Source organism: Ipomoea triloba, chromosome 5, assembly GCF_003576645.1.
Source record: "Ipomoea triloba cultivar NCNSP0323 chromosome 5, ASM357664v1".
NCBI classification, from domain to species: Eukaryota; Viridiplantae; Streptophyta; class Magnoliopsida; order Solanales; family Convolvulaceae; genus Ipomoea; species Ipomoea triloba.
The window spans coordinates 22661600-22678919 of NC_044920.1; the positions used below are offsets into that span (position 1 = coordinate 22661600).

General features: G+C 33.9%; 2 protein-coding genes across 2 annotated transcripts; both read right to left on the reverse strand.

Moving 5' to 3' along the window:
* Positions 1 to 2131: 2131 nt before the first annotated feature.
* On the reverse strand, positions 2132 to 5303 carry LOC116021224 (protein MANNAN SYNTHESIS-RELATED 1-like). Its single transcript, XM_031261837.1, has 6 exons — positions 5171 to 5303; positions 4158 to 4311; positions 3973 to 4043; positions 3756 to 3844; positions 3069 to 3654; positions 2132 to 2571 (listed from the first exon to the last, which is right to left on the reverse strand). The coding sequence occupies exons 1-6, from the start codon at positions 5270 to 5272 to the stop codon at positions 2296 to 2298; spliced, it is 1278 nt and encodes a 425-aa protein (XP_031117697.1). The 5' UTR covers positions 5273 to 5303; the 3' UTR covers positions 2132 to 2295.
* A 3805-nt stretch (positions 5304 to 9108) lies between these two features.
* Positions 9109 to 12449, reverse strand: LOC116021279 (protein MANNAN SYNTHESIS-RELATED 1-like). The gene is made up of 6 exons (XM_031261904.1): positions 12245 to 12449; positions 11122 to 11260; positions 10667 to 10737; positions 10409 to 10494; positions 9686 to 10217; positions 9109 to 9606 (listed from the first exon to the last, which is right to left on the reverse strand). Exons 1-6 carry the CDS (start codon positions 12356 to 12358, stop codon positions 9316 to 9318), a joined length of 1233 nt encoding a protein of 410 aa, XP_031117764.1. The 5' UTR covers positions 12359 to 12449; the 3' UTR covers positions 9109 to 9315.
* Positions 12450 to 17320: the final 4871 nt, after the last annotated feature.

The following is a 17320-nucleotide window of genomic DNA, read 5'->3' on the forward strand; positions in this document are numbered from 1 at the left end:
TTATAAATAAATTGTGAATTGAAAAAAAATTGCAAAGAGAAAAATGTAAAAAACCTAATTTTTGGCCAATATAATCACAAATACATATACTAAATATTAGGCCAGTGCTGGACTAGGGGCCCCCAAAATTTTTGGGGCCCTGTGCGGTCGCACATCTTGCACGCCCTAAAATCCGGCACTGACTGCCTTTCAAACTTATCTTACTGTCATTATTTGTCAACATCATTCACTTCTCATCCTTTATTGTCCTTGATCCTTTGCTATTATGGACAATTTGATAATACGTTTACAGAAGGTCGGACATGGTTGAGCCTTCGCCCAGACTATACCTAAGTTTGAGTAAGGATGTCAATTGGACCAGCCTGCTATATTTGGGACTAATTTGTAGGGCTGTTGAGCTTATCGGCTTGGACTAAATAATCTTTTTTTTTTTTTTTGTTTCTTTTTTTTGTTTTTGGATTGGGTTGTCTCTAACTCTAAACTACGGGCTGTTATGTTGATTCAACGGGCTGAACCACTAAACAAAAAATAAAAAATAAGAGTGGGTATCCACATTCGATGGAGCGGGATGAATTTTAAAAATGAGTTAGAATGATATAATATAGATAAAAATATGTTATATATATATATATATATATATATATATATATATATATATAGAGAGAGAGAGAGAGAGAGAAAGAGTATTTATATACTATATATAGAGTATCTACATATAGTACGTATTATATACAATGTATAGTGTGTGCGTGTATATATATATACTAGTTATCACACGCGCGTTGCGCGATTAAACCAATGTCCAATGCGTATTTTTGAATTAGTGTCCTTAATTGGTTATAGTAGTCATATAATAATGACTAATGAGAGAGAAACAATAGATTAGGGAGTTAGGAGTAATTAAAATGTGTAGATTATAGATGAATATATAATGAGAACCGTACCACAACATTACATACAAGGATACAAGTATAGATGAACAGATTATACAATAGATATATTTACATAACGATACTGAAGTTATACTAATTAATGAGTATACCATCATTGATTTAAAAAAAAAAAAACTGTAATCATTATGAGTACAAATACAAATAATAGAATTAGCATGATAATATTTTGACAATCATACCTATAGAATGTCAAGTAGATGGTGTGTTGCAGAATATGTTAGGTTTAGTTTTAAAATGTAATCATTATGAGTACAAATACAAATAATAGAATTAGCATGATAATATTTTGACAATCATACATATACCTATAGAATGTCAAGTAGATGATGTGTTGCAGAATATGTTAGGTTTAGTTTTGGGTGAATACGAGTGAGAAGGGGAGGGATTTATATAGCGTTGTTTTGGATAGAATAATGGTTTAGTTAGAAATCTATACAAAATTGTATTATAGAATCGACTTCAATATTCTAATTTTAAGTTAGGAATCTACATAGAATTATATTATAGAATATTGCCAATTTGTTTGAAAACTGCAATAAAGAAACAAATTGCCTAAAGAATTTGATGTTAAACTTCTGTTATATTTAACGAAAAGAATTTGGGAATTTAATTGGAGGTTGCACAATAAGAAGAACACAAAGTACAATATGTTATAGCAAACTATTACACCAACATTTTTTTAGTTCTAGTTACGGGTCTAACATTATTGTCTCTTATTATAAGTGTAGATATATATATATATATATATATATAGAGTATCTACATATAGTACGTATTATATATAGTATGTATAGTGTGTGTGTGTACACACACACATAATTCAATAATGGTTTGGCTTAACAGTCCGTCAAGTTAGCCCGACTCAACTTGATAACCTTATAGGACTAGCTCAATTAGCTCGATTTTTTATTGGAGTTTTTTTTTTATATATTTATTATAACCTTATAATTTTCGGGGCTTATTAGGTCAGCCCGTTGATTTAGGACTAAGGTTGACATCTCTAGTTTTGAGCATGTTCAAATCCAACCTAATGACTATCTTTTTTTAGTATACAGCATTTCAAGCTTTACAAGTTTGATAATGTTAAATATGCATTACAAGTAAATTAAAATTAAAATTTTAATTTATTAGTGAATATAAATGTTTATTTATTATATATTTATTCTGAATAACATGTCTAATCACAAAATTTAAACTTTGGTATAAACAATTCCCCAAATAAAACAGTACACTTATAATCTTAGAATTTTTGTTGGTTTACAAGTGTGATAGTTTCTGAAACTTCGAATCAATCTGGATTTATCCATTCTGATCTGCCATCCATTATTTGATTTGTGATTTCTCAACAAAAGCATGAGTATGCCCAATGTTCCTTCTCTGATATGTCGTAGGGAGGAACATAGTCCTCTGCTGAAAGTGAAGATCTGTTGGCCGGCACAAGAACTTGTCCTTTTCCAGTAGCCATTCTCCTTGCAACAACATTGTCAGAAAACAAACTTGAAGATGTTGGCACATAAACATCTGCTGCAGAAGATACATAGAAATCTACAATCTGTCTGAGTTCAGGCCTTTCAGGATCCAGGAACTTGGAGTTCTCGTCTGCTGGAATGATTGCATCCTATTGCAACAAAATAATATATTTGTTAGGATCAAACACTTACAACTACGCCAATAATCCCCTTAGCTAGCCACCTAGTGAAAATTCCCCCAGCACCTATCAGCCTATATATATATATATATATATATATATAGCTTGTAGCGAAGGCACAACTATTATATTTCTGCCACATTTCCAAGAGGTAGGGTGCTGGACTTAGCCTTTCAGGTTTTTGCCCAAACTGTACAATTTTTACTTTTTAAAGTTATAACTAGCAGCGAATTGAAGGTTCAACATTATTTCCTTATATATTGCCACATTTTCGAGAGGCAGAGTGTTGGACTTAACCCTTTAGGCCTCCGCCCAATAATCATATATCTAGCTACCTGGTATGGGATCTAGTCACCTGGTGTTTGATATTTGACCATTCACTGGCCTCCGTCCAATAATATAATCGAATGAATGAAGGATCATTTTTGGAGTAAAATAAACAACATATATAAAATTTACGTGCGTACCTTGGTAAAGGTGTTAGGAAAAACCTTTCTAAGATGCTCAATACTTGTATGCCAGCCATTTATAGTCAAGTAAATAGTTGTTCCATTTTCAAAACCAATCTTCTTCAGAAAATGGGCTATCTCCTTTGCATCAAAGCAATGTTTGATTCCAGTTGTGTTGTCAAGAGGACATGATGAATCGCTACTTTGTGGCATGGTTTCAACAACCTTATAGTCCACCGCAACAAATCGCCCTTCTGAATTATTGGGGTTGAGACTTCTTAGTGTTCTAATCATGGAGTCTATGGATTTTTGCAACTCTGGTCTCAACATTAGGGTGTCAAAAGTACCCAAACATCCATATGGACTCATTCTCGTTTGCTCCTTAGTTGATGGGAAGTAAATAGAGAGCCTTAGATTTCTTGTGCTTTTGAATATTGGCTCAATGTTTGACTTGATGAACTCTAGGGAAACCATGTTTGGCACCTTCACTGTAGTAACCCTTTGATTATATATTTTTGCAATTTGTGAATCCATAGCCTGTGCCATCACTTTCTCATCTAGGCTTTCAGTGAATTTTTCCAAATCATAGATTTCTCCAAACGTCCTGAAATTGGGTTTAAAGTATTATTAATGAATTGATATATATAACACAACATGAACAAATTAAATCATAATACTTTACTCAAATTGTATAATGTGACTAACCTTTTTTGCCCAGATTGATCAGATTGTCTTAGGTTTGGAATGACTAGAGCAGCTCCAAGGTATTTAGCAACAACAATGGCAGTAGCAATCTAATACATGGAGAAATTAAGCAATAAATCATATTGAAGTTTCTTAGTCTGATCTACTACTTAAATAAAAGTTTCACATTCAATTCCTATATCATTAAATATATTTTTAAAAATAAAAAAAGACAAACCTGTGAGATGTGATACTCAGGGTCCTGAGCCAATGTGACAAATACAAAACCTTCTGATTCTTGTGGTTTTGCTGAAAAGAAATGAAGAAAATAAATAAGAAAATCAAAATACAATTATTAATTTTTGATTTTCTTATAAGTTGATCTATCGAGGATTAAATATATAATTATTTCCAAGTACTTACAATTTGTTAATTTTCTCCAGCAAGGGTTTAATACTTCTTTATTACGAGTATTGTTTACTCCCCAAGGGTCGGATGAGGTCAGGTGTCGTCCATTATCAGAAGAAGATTTTGTCCCATTGTTTGGAGTGATAATGGGTTGTATTGATAAATCACCCTACCAATAAATATACATGGTTGATCAGGTTGAAAAAGTATAGACGAACAGATACTACAATTTAATAGAGTCAGTTGTATTCTATATATATATATATATATATAAATAAAGAAAAAATGTAGGTATTTTAACCACAAAAATGGAAATGAAAAATTAATAATGAAACAAGAAAATTCAAACAGCGTTTAATATATTGTATCTCAAAAAAATTTCTTATTTTAGTCACATTTCAATTTCTAAATTATATGAAAAAAACGATTTTTTTTATAAAAGAAAAATAATACCTTTTTTTTTTAATACTACTAACTCTATTAGACTGCAGTATCTGTTCATAACTACTTTCTCAACTTATTGAAGCACAAGAGTTAGTATTGCCTCCACTGAGGCTCGAACCCACCACCTCCCGTATAAAGGGAAGGGTAAAAATAATACCTTTTAGTTGCTTAGTTATGCACACATTTGTAACCGGCGACCAGTTATTGAAAAATTCAACTAATTAATAAAAAATTGAAAGATGAAAAAAATTCCTTTTATTAATTAGAATATTTTTTTTGAAAACTTATTAATTAGAATATATTTTCCTATAATTATGATAAGAGTCCATAATAAATTGTACAAAATTTACAGCTCTAAGGACCATTTTAATAGACATTACTTTTGAGAGATCAAATCAACTAGCCATGTATAAGTCAAAAACAAAATGTTGCACAATGTTGATAAATGTGGATATCGAAATGCATATGTATGAATGTAATAAAATAAAAATGATATGGTAAAAAAAAAACTTGATATATACATTATACAACTATTGTATAGAAGAATATTAATGAATAATAAATTGAGTGAAAAATTAAAATACCAAAAGTGGATCAATATGATCTTTCTTGATCATATTACATAACATAAGAAGCATTGAAGCTGTTAGACAACCGGAGAGTATGTGTCTCAAATCAAATGCCATATTTCTACTCAGACTTTCTCCTTCTCTCTTCTCAGATCTTAGTGATTATTCTTTCTTTTTGTTTATCTCACATCATTTATTCTTGCAGCTATTTATCATTACTAGGTTCAGGCATGACAAAAAATGGCAATGAACTTTCTGGCATAAAAAGGGGAAGCAAAGACAACTCAGAAAAGCAATTCTAAATTTTAGAAAGTTACAAAATAATACAGCTTTGAGTAGTTAGACATTTTCAAATCAAATTCTATACCTACCTAGCGTATACAACACAACCCACCAGCAAGAATAGATGGAGTATGGGTTATCATACATTAATGATGATTTGTTTTGATGGCTTAGCTTCAATTAGTGCGGTTTAGGTGTGGTAGTTTTGAGTAAGAAGGGGAAACCATTTCCAAATTGAAATCTATACCTTGCAAGTGTATATAACACAATCCATTGGAAAGACCATAGGTGGCAAATGTGTTAATAGATAAATTATTTTTCTTTTTACGGTTTAAAGTTTTTTGGATTAGGTGTGCCAATTTTGAGTTAGAAGAGGAAATCATTTTGAAATGGAATTCAATACCTAGCTAGCGTACAATCCACCGAAAGATGTTTGGTGGCAGATTGGTTATCTTAGATAAATGATCCATTTTGATGGTTTAAAGTTGTTAGGTTTAGGTGTGGTAGCCGTGAGTAAGAAGGGAAAACCATTTTAAAATGAAATTCTATTCCTAGCTAGCGGCCAATCCACCGGAATTGAAATACTGTTCAAATAATTATGTAGCAAATGATTGAATTTATATGCTTAGACATGCCTACTGCAAGCATAAATAATATTTTGGAATATATACTTTGCAGGAATTTTGTTGTTGTTGTTGTTGTTGTTATCTTGTTATTCTTGCAGCTATTTACCATTACTAGGTTCAGGCATGACAAAAAATGGCAATGAACTTTCTGGCATAAAAAGGCGAAGCAAAGACAACTCAGAAAAGCAATTCTAAATTTTTAGAAAGTTACAAAATAATACAACGAGCTTTGAGTATTTAGACATTTTCAAATCAAATTATATACCTACCTAGCGTATAAAGCACAACCCACCAGAAAGAATAGATGGAGTATGTGTTATCACACATCAATGATGATTTGTTTTGATGGCTTCAATTAATATAGTTTAGGTGTGGTAGTTTTGAGTAAGAAGGGGAAACCATTTCCAAATTGAAATCTATACCTTGCTAGTGTATATAACACAATCCATTGGAAAGACCATAGGTGGCAAATGGATTAATATATAAATGATTTTTCTTTTTAAGGTTTAAAGTTTTTTTGGATTAGGTGTGCCAGTTTTTAGTTAGAAGAGAAAATCATTTTGCAATGGAATTCAATACCTAGCTAGCGTACAATCCACCGAAAGGCGTTTGGTGGCAGATTGGTTATCTTAGATAAATGATCCATTTTGATGGTTTAAAGTTGTTAGGTTTAGGTGTGGTAGCTGTGAGTAAGAAGGTAAAGCCATTTTAAAATGAAATTCTATTCCTAGCTAGCAGCCAATCCACTGGAAATACTGTTGAAATAATTATGTAGCAAATGATTGAATTTATATGCTTAGACATGCCTACATCAAGCATAAATAATATTTTGGAATATATACTTCGCGGGAATTTTGTTGTTGTTGTTGTTGTTGTTGTTGTTATCTTGTTATTCTTGCAACTATTTATCATTACTAGGTTCAAACATGACAAAAAATGACAATGAACTTTCTGGCATAAAAAGGGCTAGCAAAGACAACAAGCAATTCTAAATTTTAGAATGTTACAAAATAATACAGCTTTGAGTAGTTAGACATTTTCAAATCAAATTCTATACCTGCTTAGCGTATACAGCACAACCCACCAGAAAGAATAGATGGAGTATGGGTTATCATTCATCAATGATGATTTGTTTTGATGGCTTTAATTAGTATGGTTTAGGTGTGGTAGTTTTGAGTAAGAAGGGGAAACCATTTCCAAATTGAAATCTATACCTTGTAGTAGTGTATATAACACAATCCATCGGAAAGACCATAGGTGGCAAATGGGTTAATATATAAATGAATTTTCTTTTTACGGTTTAGAGTTAGAAGAGAAAATCATTTTGAAATTGAATTCAATACCTAGCTAGCGTATATAGCACAAGCCATCGAAAGGCGTTTGGTGGCAGATTGGTTATCTTGGATAAATGATCCATTTTGATGGTTTAAAGTTGTTAGGTTTAGGTGTGGTAGCTGTGAGTAAGAAGGGAAAGCCATTTTAAAATGAAATTCTATTCCTAGCTAGCAGCCAATCCACCGGAAATATTGTTGAAATAATTATGTAGCAAATGATTTATTTATATGCTTAGACATGCCTACTGCAAGCATAAATAATATTTTGGAATATATACTTCGCAGGATTTTTGTTATTATTGTTATTGTTGTTATCTTTTATGAAGAATGTTTGTTATTATTTGGTAGTTTATTGAGAAGAACTAATCTTATGTGTTTTGATTCATACTTTAGAAGATTAATTATTTTGGAAATGTTTTGATTTTAATATTTGATGTTCTTGGTAAACTACTAGATATCCCCAAATAGTAGCGATAAGTTGGTTTTAGTGGTATGTAGGTTTGGTATGTGTGAGGGTATCATCACAACGGATATTATCTCGAGGAGTGGATCAAGAGTGTTGAATAGTGGGTGGTTAATCACAAAAGTGTCAGTGCTTGGAATCTAGCTCGAGTAGTAGGTTTGTGAGTCATACCAGATCAATTCAATGAAATACAAAGTAATAAGCAAAACAATAACAAGCTGAAATGATTTGCCTAGATGCCATAGAGTTGCCTATGATAGGGATCATGTAAGGATTTAATCAAGGATCAAGGAAGATGGTACTAAGTGTCAATGTCATTCTCATGACTATTTTGAACTACCAATTAGCATTGAATCTCATTCTCATTGCAATTCAATCTAATTGGGATAATTTATCAAACACATAATGTTCACATCTTCTTCCCACATCTTTTTCTCAAAGCAAGATTGGAAATGTGAATAGTGTGGCTATAGTGTTGTCTTACTCTCATAAGCAACAACACACATCCATGATCTTCTTGTATAATCAAGTAGTAATTATACAAGAGTCCATACAAAACACTTACTGATCACAACAAGAACTCTAACTAATTCATTACATCATCCCTTTTTCAATTGAATTCACTCAATCATTCATAACATACAAGAGATAACTCAATCCAAATTCTTAATGAGGTTTACCTAATCGTGTTGTGAATTGAAAAGCAAAAACAAAACGAAATTGAAGGCATCACAAGCACAATTGAATTGAAGTAAATGAAGAGTAAGTAAAAAAGAACTTAGCTTTGATCACTCGTGAATTGAGAATACAAAATTGAAAGGAAAGTAATACGGAGTTACAAGCTGGAAATCACTGTAAATCTTCAAATCGATCTAGAGCAATTACAAGGAGCACTAATGTTTAAGAAGTTTCTCCCCAAGGAAATCCTTGAGAGAGAGAAGGAATAATGAATAGTGATCAGAAAATATCTGCCTAGAGATATTTATACCCCTAGCTAATTCACGCCAAAATGAACAGATCTTTAACTTTGCACCATCTATCTTAATCTAATTTGCACTTTCGCGCTAACAAAAACTAATGATTTTAAAACATTTATAATGGGATATGGGCTTGGGCCAAGTTTCATATATGTTCAAACCCCGTTTGATAACTATCCTCTTTTTTTTTTTTTTTTGAGTAATAACTATTCTTTTTAGTACAGAGTATTTTAAACTTTACAAGTTTGATAATGTAAGTATGCACGACAAGTAAATTATACTTTCAAATCATTACTCAATATAAAAGTTTATTACATTACATATTTATTCTGAATAACACATCCATTCAAAAAAGAAGAAGAAGCAAACTTTGGTATAAACACTTCACCAAGCAATACACTTAGACTCTTACACTTTTTATTGGCCTACAAGGCACGATAGCATAGGTATGCGAAACTTTCAACCAATCTTGATTTATTCAATTCATTCCCCCAAGACAAAAGCAAGAGTAAGCCCAATGTCCCTTCTGCGAAATGTAAGGAGGAATATAGTCTTCTGCAGAAAGCGACGATCTGTTGATGGGCACAAGAGCTACTTGCTGTTTTGTAGTGCCGATTCTGCTTGCAATCACATTATCAGAAAACAAATTCGACGATGTTGGTATGTAAACATCAGCAGCAGAAGAGATATAAAAGTCTATAATTTGCTTCAATTCTGGCCTTCCAGGATCCAGAAACTTTGACTTCTCATCAGCTGGAATAATCACATCCTATTGCAACAAAACAACGTAATCGAATTAGGGTTTATTTTTGGAGTAAAATGAAAACCATGAATTGAATTTCGCATACCTTTGTGAAGGTGTTGGGGAATATGTTCCTGAAATGCTCAATAATGCTTGTGTCCCAGTCATTCAGAGTCAGATAAACAGTGGTTTCATTCACAAACCCAATCTTCTTCATAAAAGAAGCTATCTCTTTTGCATCAAATCCACTTCCTGGCATGGTTTGAACCGCAACGAATCGTCCGTGTGAACGGGGGTTTAGGCTTCTCAGTGTTCCCACCATTGAGTCTATGGATGCTTGCAATTGTGGTTTCAACATGAGGGAATTGTCAAATGTAGCCAAACATCCATATGGGTTCATTCTTTTGTGCTTCATAGATGATGGGAAGAAAATGGAAAGCCTTAGGTTTTTTGATGTTTTGAAAATTGGCTCAATTTTGGACTTCACGAATTCTTTGGAGACCATGTTTGGCACCCTCACTGTCGTGACCTTTTGATTAGATATCTCTGCAAATTGTGCATCCATAGCTTGTAATGTAGGCACTTTCTCGTCTAGCGTTGCCCTGAATTTCTCCAAATCATAGATTTCACCAAACGGCCTGAAATTGGTTTTAGGTATTGAGAATTAAACACTCAAGTAGCAAAACCTCGGAGATCGTAAAAAAGACGATTGATCTGAACCGAAACAGGTAAAGAGGCACTAGAATGATAAAGAAAATTTGTCACCAAAATATATAAATGAATTCATTATTACTAAGTTTAAAACAAAATTTGTACAAATGTGACTAACCTTTTTTGCCCGGATGCAGATTGTCTTATGTTTGGAATGACTAGAGTAGCTCCAAGGTATTTAGCAACAACAACGGCTGTAGCAATCTAATCCATGGGGGAATTAAACAATAAATTATAGTGTGCATACCTCATAATTAAATATAAAATATTTGCATTAAAAAGTTTGTTAATTAGTCTACTAGTTTAATAAAAGTTTCATGTTCAATCTCTAATTGATTATATATATGTTTTAAGAAAAAAAATAAAAAGACAAAACCTGTGAGACATGGTACTCAGGGTCTTGAGCCAATGTGACACATATTAAACCTCTTGATTCTTGTGGTTTTGCTGAAAAGAAATGAAGAAAATAAAATACAATTATAATTAAAAAATTAAAGTAAAAGTTAATCGAGGATTAAATATAGGCGATCAAAGTGTGCCGAAGCTCACAAGTTGGCCCGCAACCATCCCGCCTAACGGGCCTGGCCCACTAAGGCCTGCAACCGGTGTGGGCTGCGGGCCATGCCCTATATATATCCAAAAAAAATGAAAAAAAAAAAAACAAAACAAAACAAAAGCCTGTGTGGGCGGGCTAGAGTTACATGAACTATAGCACACAGGCTGGTAAGAAAAAACCGTCAGAAATTAAGCCTGCGGTGGAGCGGACCGACTTGCTTTGAGAGTAGTAATTAAATATATAGTTAAAATACTCAAGTATTTCCAAGTACTTACAATTTGTTGATTTTCTCCAACAAGGATTTAATACTTCTTTAGTCTTGTTTAGTCCCCAAGGATCGGATGAGATAAGGACTCGCGAAGCAGATTTTGTCCCATTGTTCGGAGTGATGGGTTGTATTGCTGAGAAATTGCCCTGTCATTAAATATACGAAGAACAAATATTTATAGGTATTTTAACTAAAAAATGGAAATGAAAATAACGAAACAAGAAAATTCGAACAGCATTTAAGATATTGTAGCTCAACTTTTTCTTTTTTCTTTTTTTTCTTATTTTAGTCATATTTCAATTTTTACATTATATGTTCTTTAATTAGAGAATAGCACTACAAGGAAATATATCAACCTAGGTTACTCAGACCAGCTCAAACCAAGGGGCAAAGATTTGAACTCGTGATCTCGTGGTTACAAATATAGATCTCTTGTCATTTTGGACGGGGTTAAGATTAAAGGTATTATGAAAAAGTTATTTTTATAAAAGAAAAATATTACCATGAACAGTTACAAAAAACTTTAACTAATTAATCAAATTTGGAAAAAGAAATTTATTAGAATATTTTTTTTCTAAAATACTATTTATCATTTTGGTTTATACCACAAACAGAAAAAGAATAAGTGAATGAAGGCTGGCAAATTATTGTGTGGATCATGGTCCACATAGTTGATGGAGTATAAAATGCAATATACATTTTTAATATATTAAAAGTACATTATTTGTATACTAAATGTACATTATTTGATAATATATAAAAAATTATGTATTTTCAAATAATATACTTTTACTATATTAAAAATGTACTTTTTATTTATGGTTCACACAGAGTCTATGGAATAACGATTGATGAAGACTAATTAAAACTATTATGACAAGAGCCCAAAATAAATTGTACAAAATTGACACTTTTTAAGGACAAATTTAACAGACAATACTTTCGAGCGATCAAATCAACTAGCCAGGTATAAGTCAAAAACAATAAGTTACACAAAGTTGATAAATGTGTATATTGAAATACATATGTATGTTTGTATTAAAATAAAGTTAATATGGTAACAAAATATTATACCACTATTGTATAGATGAAAACTAATGTAAAACAAATTGAGTGAAAGAATAAAATACCAAAAGTGGGTCGATATGATCTGTCTTGATCATATTGCATAACATGAGGAGCATGGAAGCCGTCAGGAAACCGGAGAGTATATGCTTCAAATCGTATGCGATGTTTCTACTCATTTTGCGCCCTCTCTCTCTCTCCTCGGATCTTAGTTATTATTCTTACTTCTTCTCTCTCTCTCTCTCTCTCTCTCTCTCTCTCTCTCTCTCTCTCTCTCTCTCTCTCTCTCTCTCTCTCTCTCTCTCTCTCTCTCTCTCTCTCTCTCTCTCTCTCTCTCTCTCTCTCTCTCTCTCTCTCTCTCTCTCTCTCTCTCTCTCTCTCTCTCTCTCTCTCTCTCTCTCTCTCTCTCTCTCTCTCTCTCTCTCTCTCTCTCTCTCTCTCTCTCTCTCTCTCTCTCTCTCTCTCTCTCTCTCTCTCTCTCTCTCTCTCTCTCTCTCTCTCTCTCTCTCTCTCTCTCTCTCTCTCTCTCTCTCTCTCTCTCTCTCTCTCTCTCTCTCTCTCTCTCTCTCTCTCTCTCTCTCTCTCTCTCTCTCTCTCTCTCTCTCTCTCTCTCTCTCTCTCTCTCTCTCTCTCTCTCTCTCTCTCTCTCTCTCTCTCTCTCTCTCTCTCTCTCTCTCTCTCTCTCTCTCTCTCTCTCTCTCTCTCTCTCTCTCTCTCTCTCTCTCTCTCTCTCTCTCTCTCTCTCTCTCTCTCTCTCTCTCTCTCTCTCTCTCTCTCTCTCTCTCTCTCTCTCTCTCTCTCTCTCTCTCTCTCTCTCTCTCTCTCTCTCTCTCTCTCTCTCTCTCTCTCTCTCTCTCTCTCTCTCTCTCTCTCTCTCTCTCTCTCTCTCTCTCTCTCTCTCTCTCTCTCTCTCTCTCTCTCTCTCTCTCTCTCTCTCTCTCTCTCTCTCTCTCTCTCTCTCTCTCTCTCTCTCTCTCTCTCTCTCTCTCTCTCTCTCTCTCTCTCTCTCTCTCTCTCTCTCTCTCTCTCTCTCTCTCTCTCTCTCTCTCTCTCTCTCTCTCTCTCTCTCTCTCTCTCTCTCTCTCTCTCTCTCTCTCTCTCTCTCTCTCTCTCTCTCTCTCTCTCTCTCTCTCTCTCTCTCTCTCTCTCTCTCTCTCTCTCTCTCTCTCTCTCTCTCTCTCTCTCTCTCTCTCTCTCTCTCTCTCTCTCTCTCTCTCTCTCTCTCTCTCCCTCCTTCCCTCCCTCCTTCCTCAGATCTTAGTGATTGTTTTTTTTTTTGTTTGCCTCACACTATTTGCTTTTGCACCTATTTATAGCTACTAGGTTTAAGCATGACAAAAAATGGCAACGAACTTTCTGGCATAAAAAAAGGGAATCAAAAGAAAACTCAGAAAAGCAATTCTAAATTTTGGAAACTGACAAGAAATACAGCTATGAGAACGTAGACATTTTCAAATTGAATTCTATACCAGTGTAGCGTGTATAGCACAATCCACCGGAAAGACTAGATGGAGTATAGTTATTGTATATAAATGATGATTTTTAAGGGCGGGTTCAATTGATTTGGTTTAGGCGTGGCAGATTTGAGTAAGAAGGGGAAACCATTTCCAAATTGAATTACATACCTAGCTAGCGTATATATCACAACTGATTCGAAAGACCATAGGTGGACAATGGATTACCATAGATAAATTATTTTTTTGACAGTTTAAAGTTGTTTCGATTAGCTGTGTATGTTTTGAGTTTGAAGGGGAAGCCATTTTCTAATTGAATTCTATTCTTGGCTAAAGTATATAGCGCAATCCACCGAAAAGACCTTAGGTGGCAAATAGGTTATAGTGGATAAATGATCCATTTTGATGGTTTAAAGTTGTTAGTTTGAGGTATGGCAGGTTTGAGTAAGAAGGGAAAATCATTTTAAAATCCAATTCTATTCCTAGTTAGCATATATATAGCATAATCCACCGAACAGACTATTGGATAGTTGTTAGGAATAATTGTTTATAGATTTTGATGGTGCTAAGTAAAATATATAGTCAATGTAGACCCCTCAAACTTAATTATAAATCATTTTTAATTTACATCTCTACTGAAAGAAGCCATGTTGGAAGAAGTCTCGCCGAAAGGAAAAGAACCAGAAGGAGACATCTCATAAGAAAGCAATTGATGAAGAGTGTGATTTTAAGTATTTTGATACTCTCTAATGACTGATAAACATTCTACCTTAGCTAACATGTTGATATCATAAGAACCCTAACCGATTGATCTATCAGATAATGCAACAGAATATAGTAAAGTGCGGAAATATAGCTGGTATAAAGTAAATGGGACAGATATTGGTTACCCAGTTCAATACAACTTGTATCTACGTCTAGGGGACGACCATCAGTGCGTCCAATCCACTATTTCTAACACCAATTATACAGACGGTAAGAGATGATACAATCTCATCCAACACACACGGTAAGTACCCGACTACAAAGGCTATAGCAGATTGTCGAAGTTGGAGATCTGTGCAACCAGAAGTCCAAGACGTCCCGTCTTGGAGAGCCGCTCTGTTGTTTTCCAATTCGCTGACTCACTCTACACTGCACCACAGCTGCATGGTCTTCATGTCCACAAATTAAGCATTAGCATTTTTCTTCTCAAGTTCTTCTTCGTAAAGCATCAGAACATATATCTTCAGAAGAAGATTATATCAGAGTATATCTTTATAAAGTATGGGATAGAATGTCTGTGATTCAAGTCAAGAATTCTTCGTAGCAGTGTTATCTTCAATCTTGAATCAACTCCCTTATATATACTACTCTGATTGAATAGGTAGACCAGTAATCTTAATTGTATATCCATGTAAGAGATTATTGTCTTACCCTTTGAGGTGTCCCAGAGAGTAAAGGTTTTCCTGTAATGTCACCTCTTGTGTAGTAACTGCTCTACCAGATCAGTGCGAATAAGTCAGTGAAGTCCAACAGATAGATTTTGAACACTCTGGCATAGTGTCTGCTCAAGCAGGTCTTCACTTTAATCTCTGATAGACACAAAATTAAAACCTATCTAATTTTGCCATAATAAGTCAGCCAATTACAAGTTGGGGTTTAGACTTTAAAACACTAACAAAGAGTATTTTTGTGTGGTGAGTTTTGTGTGAGAGAGTATCTTCACACTGAATATTGTTCTTAAAGGATTGGCAATAAGAGTCAAACTTATGAGTTCTCAAGCACAAGGGAATATGTCTTCTTATGGAAATCTAACAAATGAAATGCGAAAAACAAGTAAAGGAAATGCATAGGGGAATAGGAACTTGGATTAAGTCTAGGAAGTCTAACAAAATCGAGATCAAGAGTGTGATTCAATTGACTTGATGATGGATGACATATAACTGGGAAGAAGCCTTTCTCAAGGTCATTCTACACTCTTAGAACACACACGGACATTCTCATGATTCATGAGTGCCTAAGAGGCATTTCATCAAACACATTGGTCTTGATATCCCAAACTCCCTTTTTCTCGAAGGTGAAGTAAAGTTAATCCAAATACATCCCTTCTTTCAAAGGTTGATTAACATCATCAAAGTCAAGTCTACCACTCATAATCAACCAATTCAAAATCACATCTCCATGAATATAATCTCCCTCAAGGAGAACTAATCACACATAATATAAATTAGAGATAGATTCAAGATTAAACAAGTAATCCCTAACAAGCATAAGATAAAAGATCAAAGTAAGGAGTTAGACACACATTATACGAGGACACATCCAAGACAACCATGATAGAAAGGAAGAAGATCATCCGCAGAAGGAGTTTATACGGGGAAGGATGGAAAAAGTTGTTAGACACACATTGCAACTTGTCTAACACCTACTAGTCTATCCACAAGATAAATTGGTGATAAGTAGCATAGTCTCTTTGAATCAAAGTGTGTTTATACACTAAGGGTGCATTTGGAATGCAGGAAAATGACTTCTGGAAAATGAGTCATTTTCCGGAAAACATTTTATTTTCCTGTGTTTGGTTACATTATGAAAAACTGTGTTGATGTGTTTGGTTCATTTTCTGGAAAATAAGCAGAATTGTATAATTAAATATTTTGTTTATTTTATTTATAATATAACAATATTTATATTAATGATAAAACAATTTTAACAATCTTTTTGTCTTTCATTTGACCAAATTATGCACGCAAGAAGGGTTAAGCAATATTATAAAAAAAAAATTTAAAAGAAGGAAAATTCATTGGTTTCCGGCGAAAACCATGTCTAGTCTCTATGCGGAAACCAGATGTCTGGTCTCCGTTTTCGCGCTAGAAACTATCTGGTTTCCGAACAGATGGACGGCGGAGCATGTTGTTCTGAAGACGAAGAATGTTTGTTCTGAAGATGAAGAGAGAAGAAGTTCGTGACTGCTGAAGGCTTTGTCCCTGTGCTGTTGAAGGAGGCGGAAAATGACTTCCCCCAAAATAAGGGGGAAGTTGTTTTCCATCAAAATAGGCTCATTTTCCTTTCACCAAGCCTCATTTTCCATTGACTTAAATTTTCCTTTGCTTGCCAAACACAGAAAACCCGGAAAATGATTTCCGAAAATCATTTTCCGGGTTTCCAAACACACCCTAATAGAGAAACAGTCTTTACCTTATGGTTCATAAGTAAAGGATTTGGCAGCAGATTTTCAGGGATTGTGGTATCTTTTGGATGGCTACCGCTTGCTGAGTGACAACGAACAAATTCAAATTTCAATTTTTTGCTCACCCCTCCTCACTTATAAAAGGAAGACCCTTGCTTAGAAGAAGTTACTCATTATGCTAAAAGTGTTGTGATCACATTACTGAAAGTTATTGAGAGAGAAATTGAAAAGTGTTATATCAAGTTTTCTAAGCTAAAGAAAAAGCATTCTGATTCTTATAATAAGTCCATCACTCAACAACAACAACCATCTTTATGTAAAAAAAAAAAATAAAAAAATAAAAAGTTGGAAGATCATCCTAGCAAGGCGACTTGGTGATTGACCATTGGCTAGTTCTTGATCAGTTATTGAAGGAGAAGTTGGCAAGCAGCTCGTGACCTATCTCAAGGATTGCCACCAAAAAAAGCCAGTAGCATTGCATGCGAAGAGCTTTGTTTCACTTTGTATTGTGTATATCT

Bases quoted from the DNA above. Each gene is read 5' to 3' on its own strand.
- LOC116021224 (XM_031261837.1), bottom strand. From the start codon at position 5,272: ATGGCATTTGATTTGAGACACATACTCTCCGGTTGTCTAACAGCTTCA. The intron at 3,845-3,972 runs GTTTGTCTTTTT...TCCATGTATTAG, and splicing joins CTGAGTATCACATCTCACAG to ATTGCTACTGCCATTGTTGT. The intron at 3,655-3,755 runs GTTAGTCACATT...ACCCAATTTCAG, and splicing joins GATCAATCTGGGCAAAAAAG to GACGTTTGGAGAAATCTATG.
- LOC116021279 (XM_031261904.1), bottom strand. From the start codon at position 12,358: ATGAGTAGAAACATCGCATACGATTTGAAGCATATACTCTCCGGTTTC. The intron at 11,261-12,244 runs GTATTTTATTCT...ATTTAATGACAG, and splicing joins ATCATATCGACCCACTTTTG to GGCAATTTCTCAGCAATACA. The intron at 10,495-10,666 runs GTTTTGTCTTTT...CCCATGGATTAG, and splicing joins CTGAGTACCATGTCTCACAG to ATTGCTACAGCCGTTGTTGT.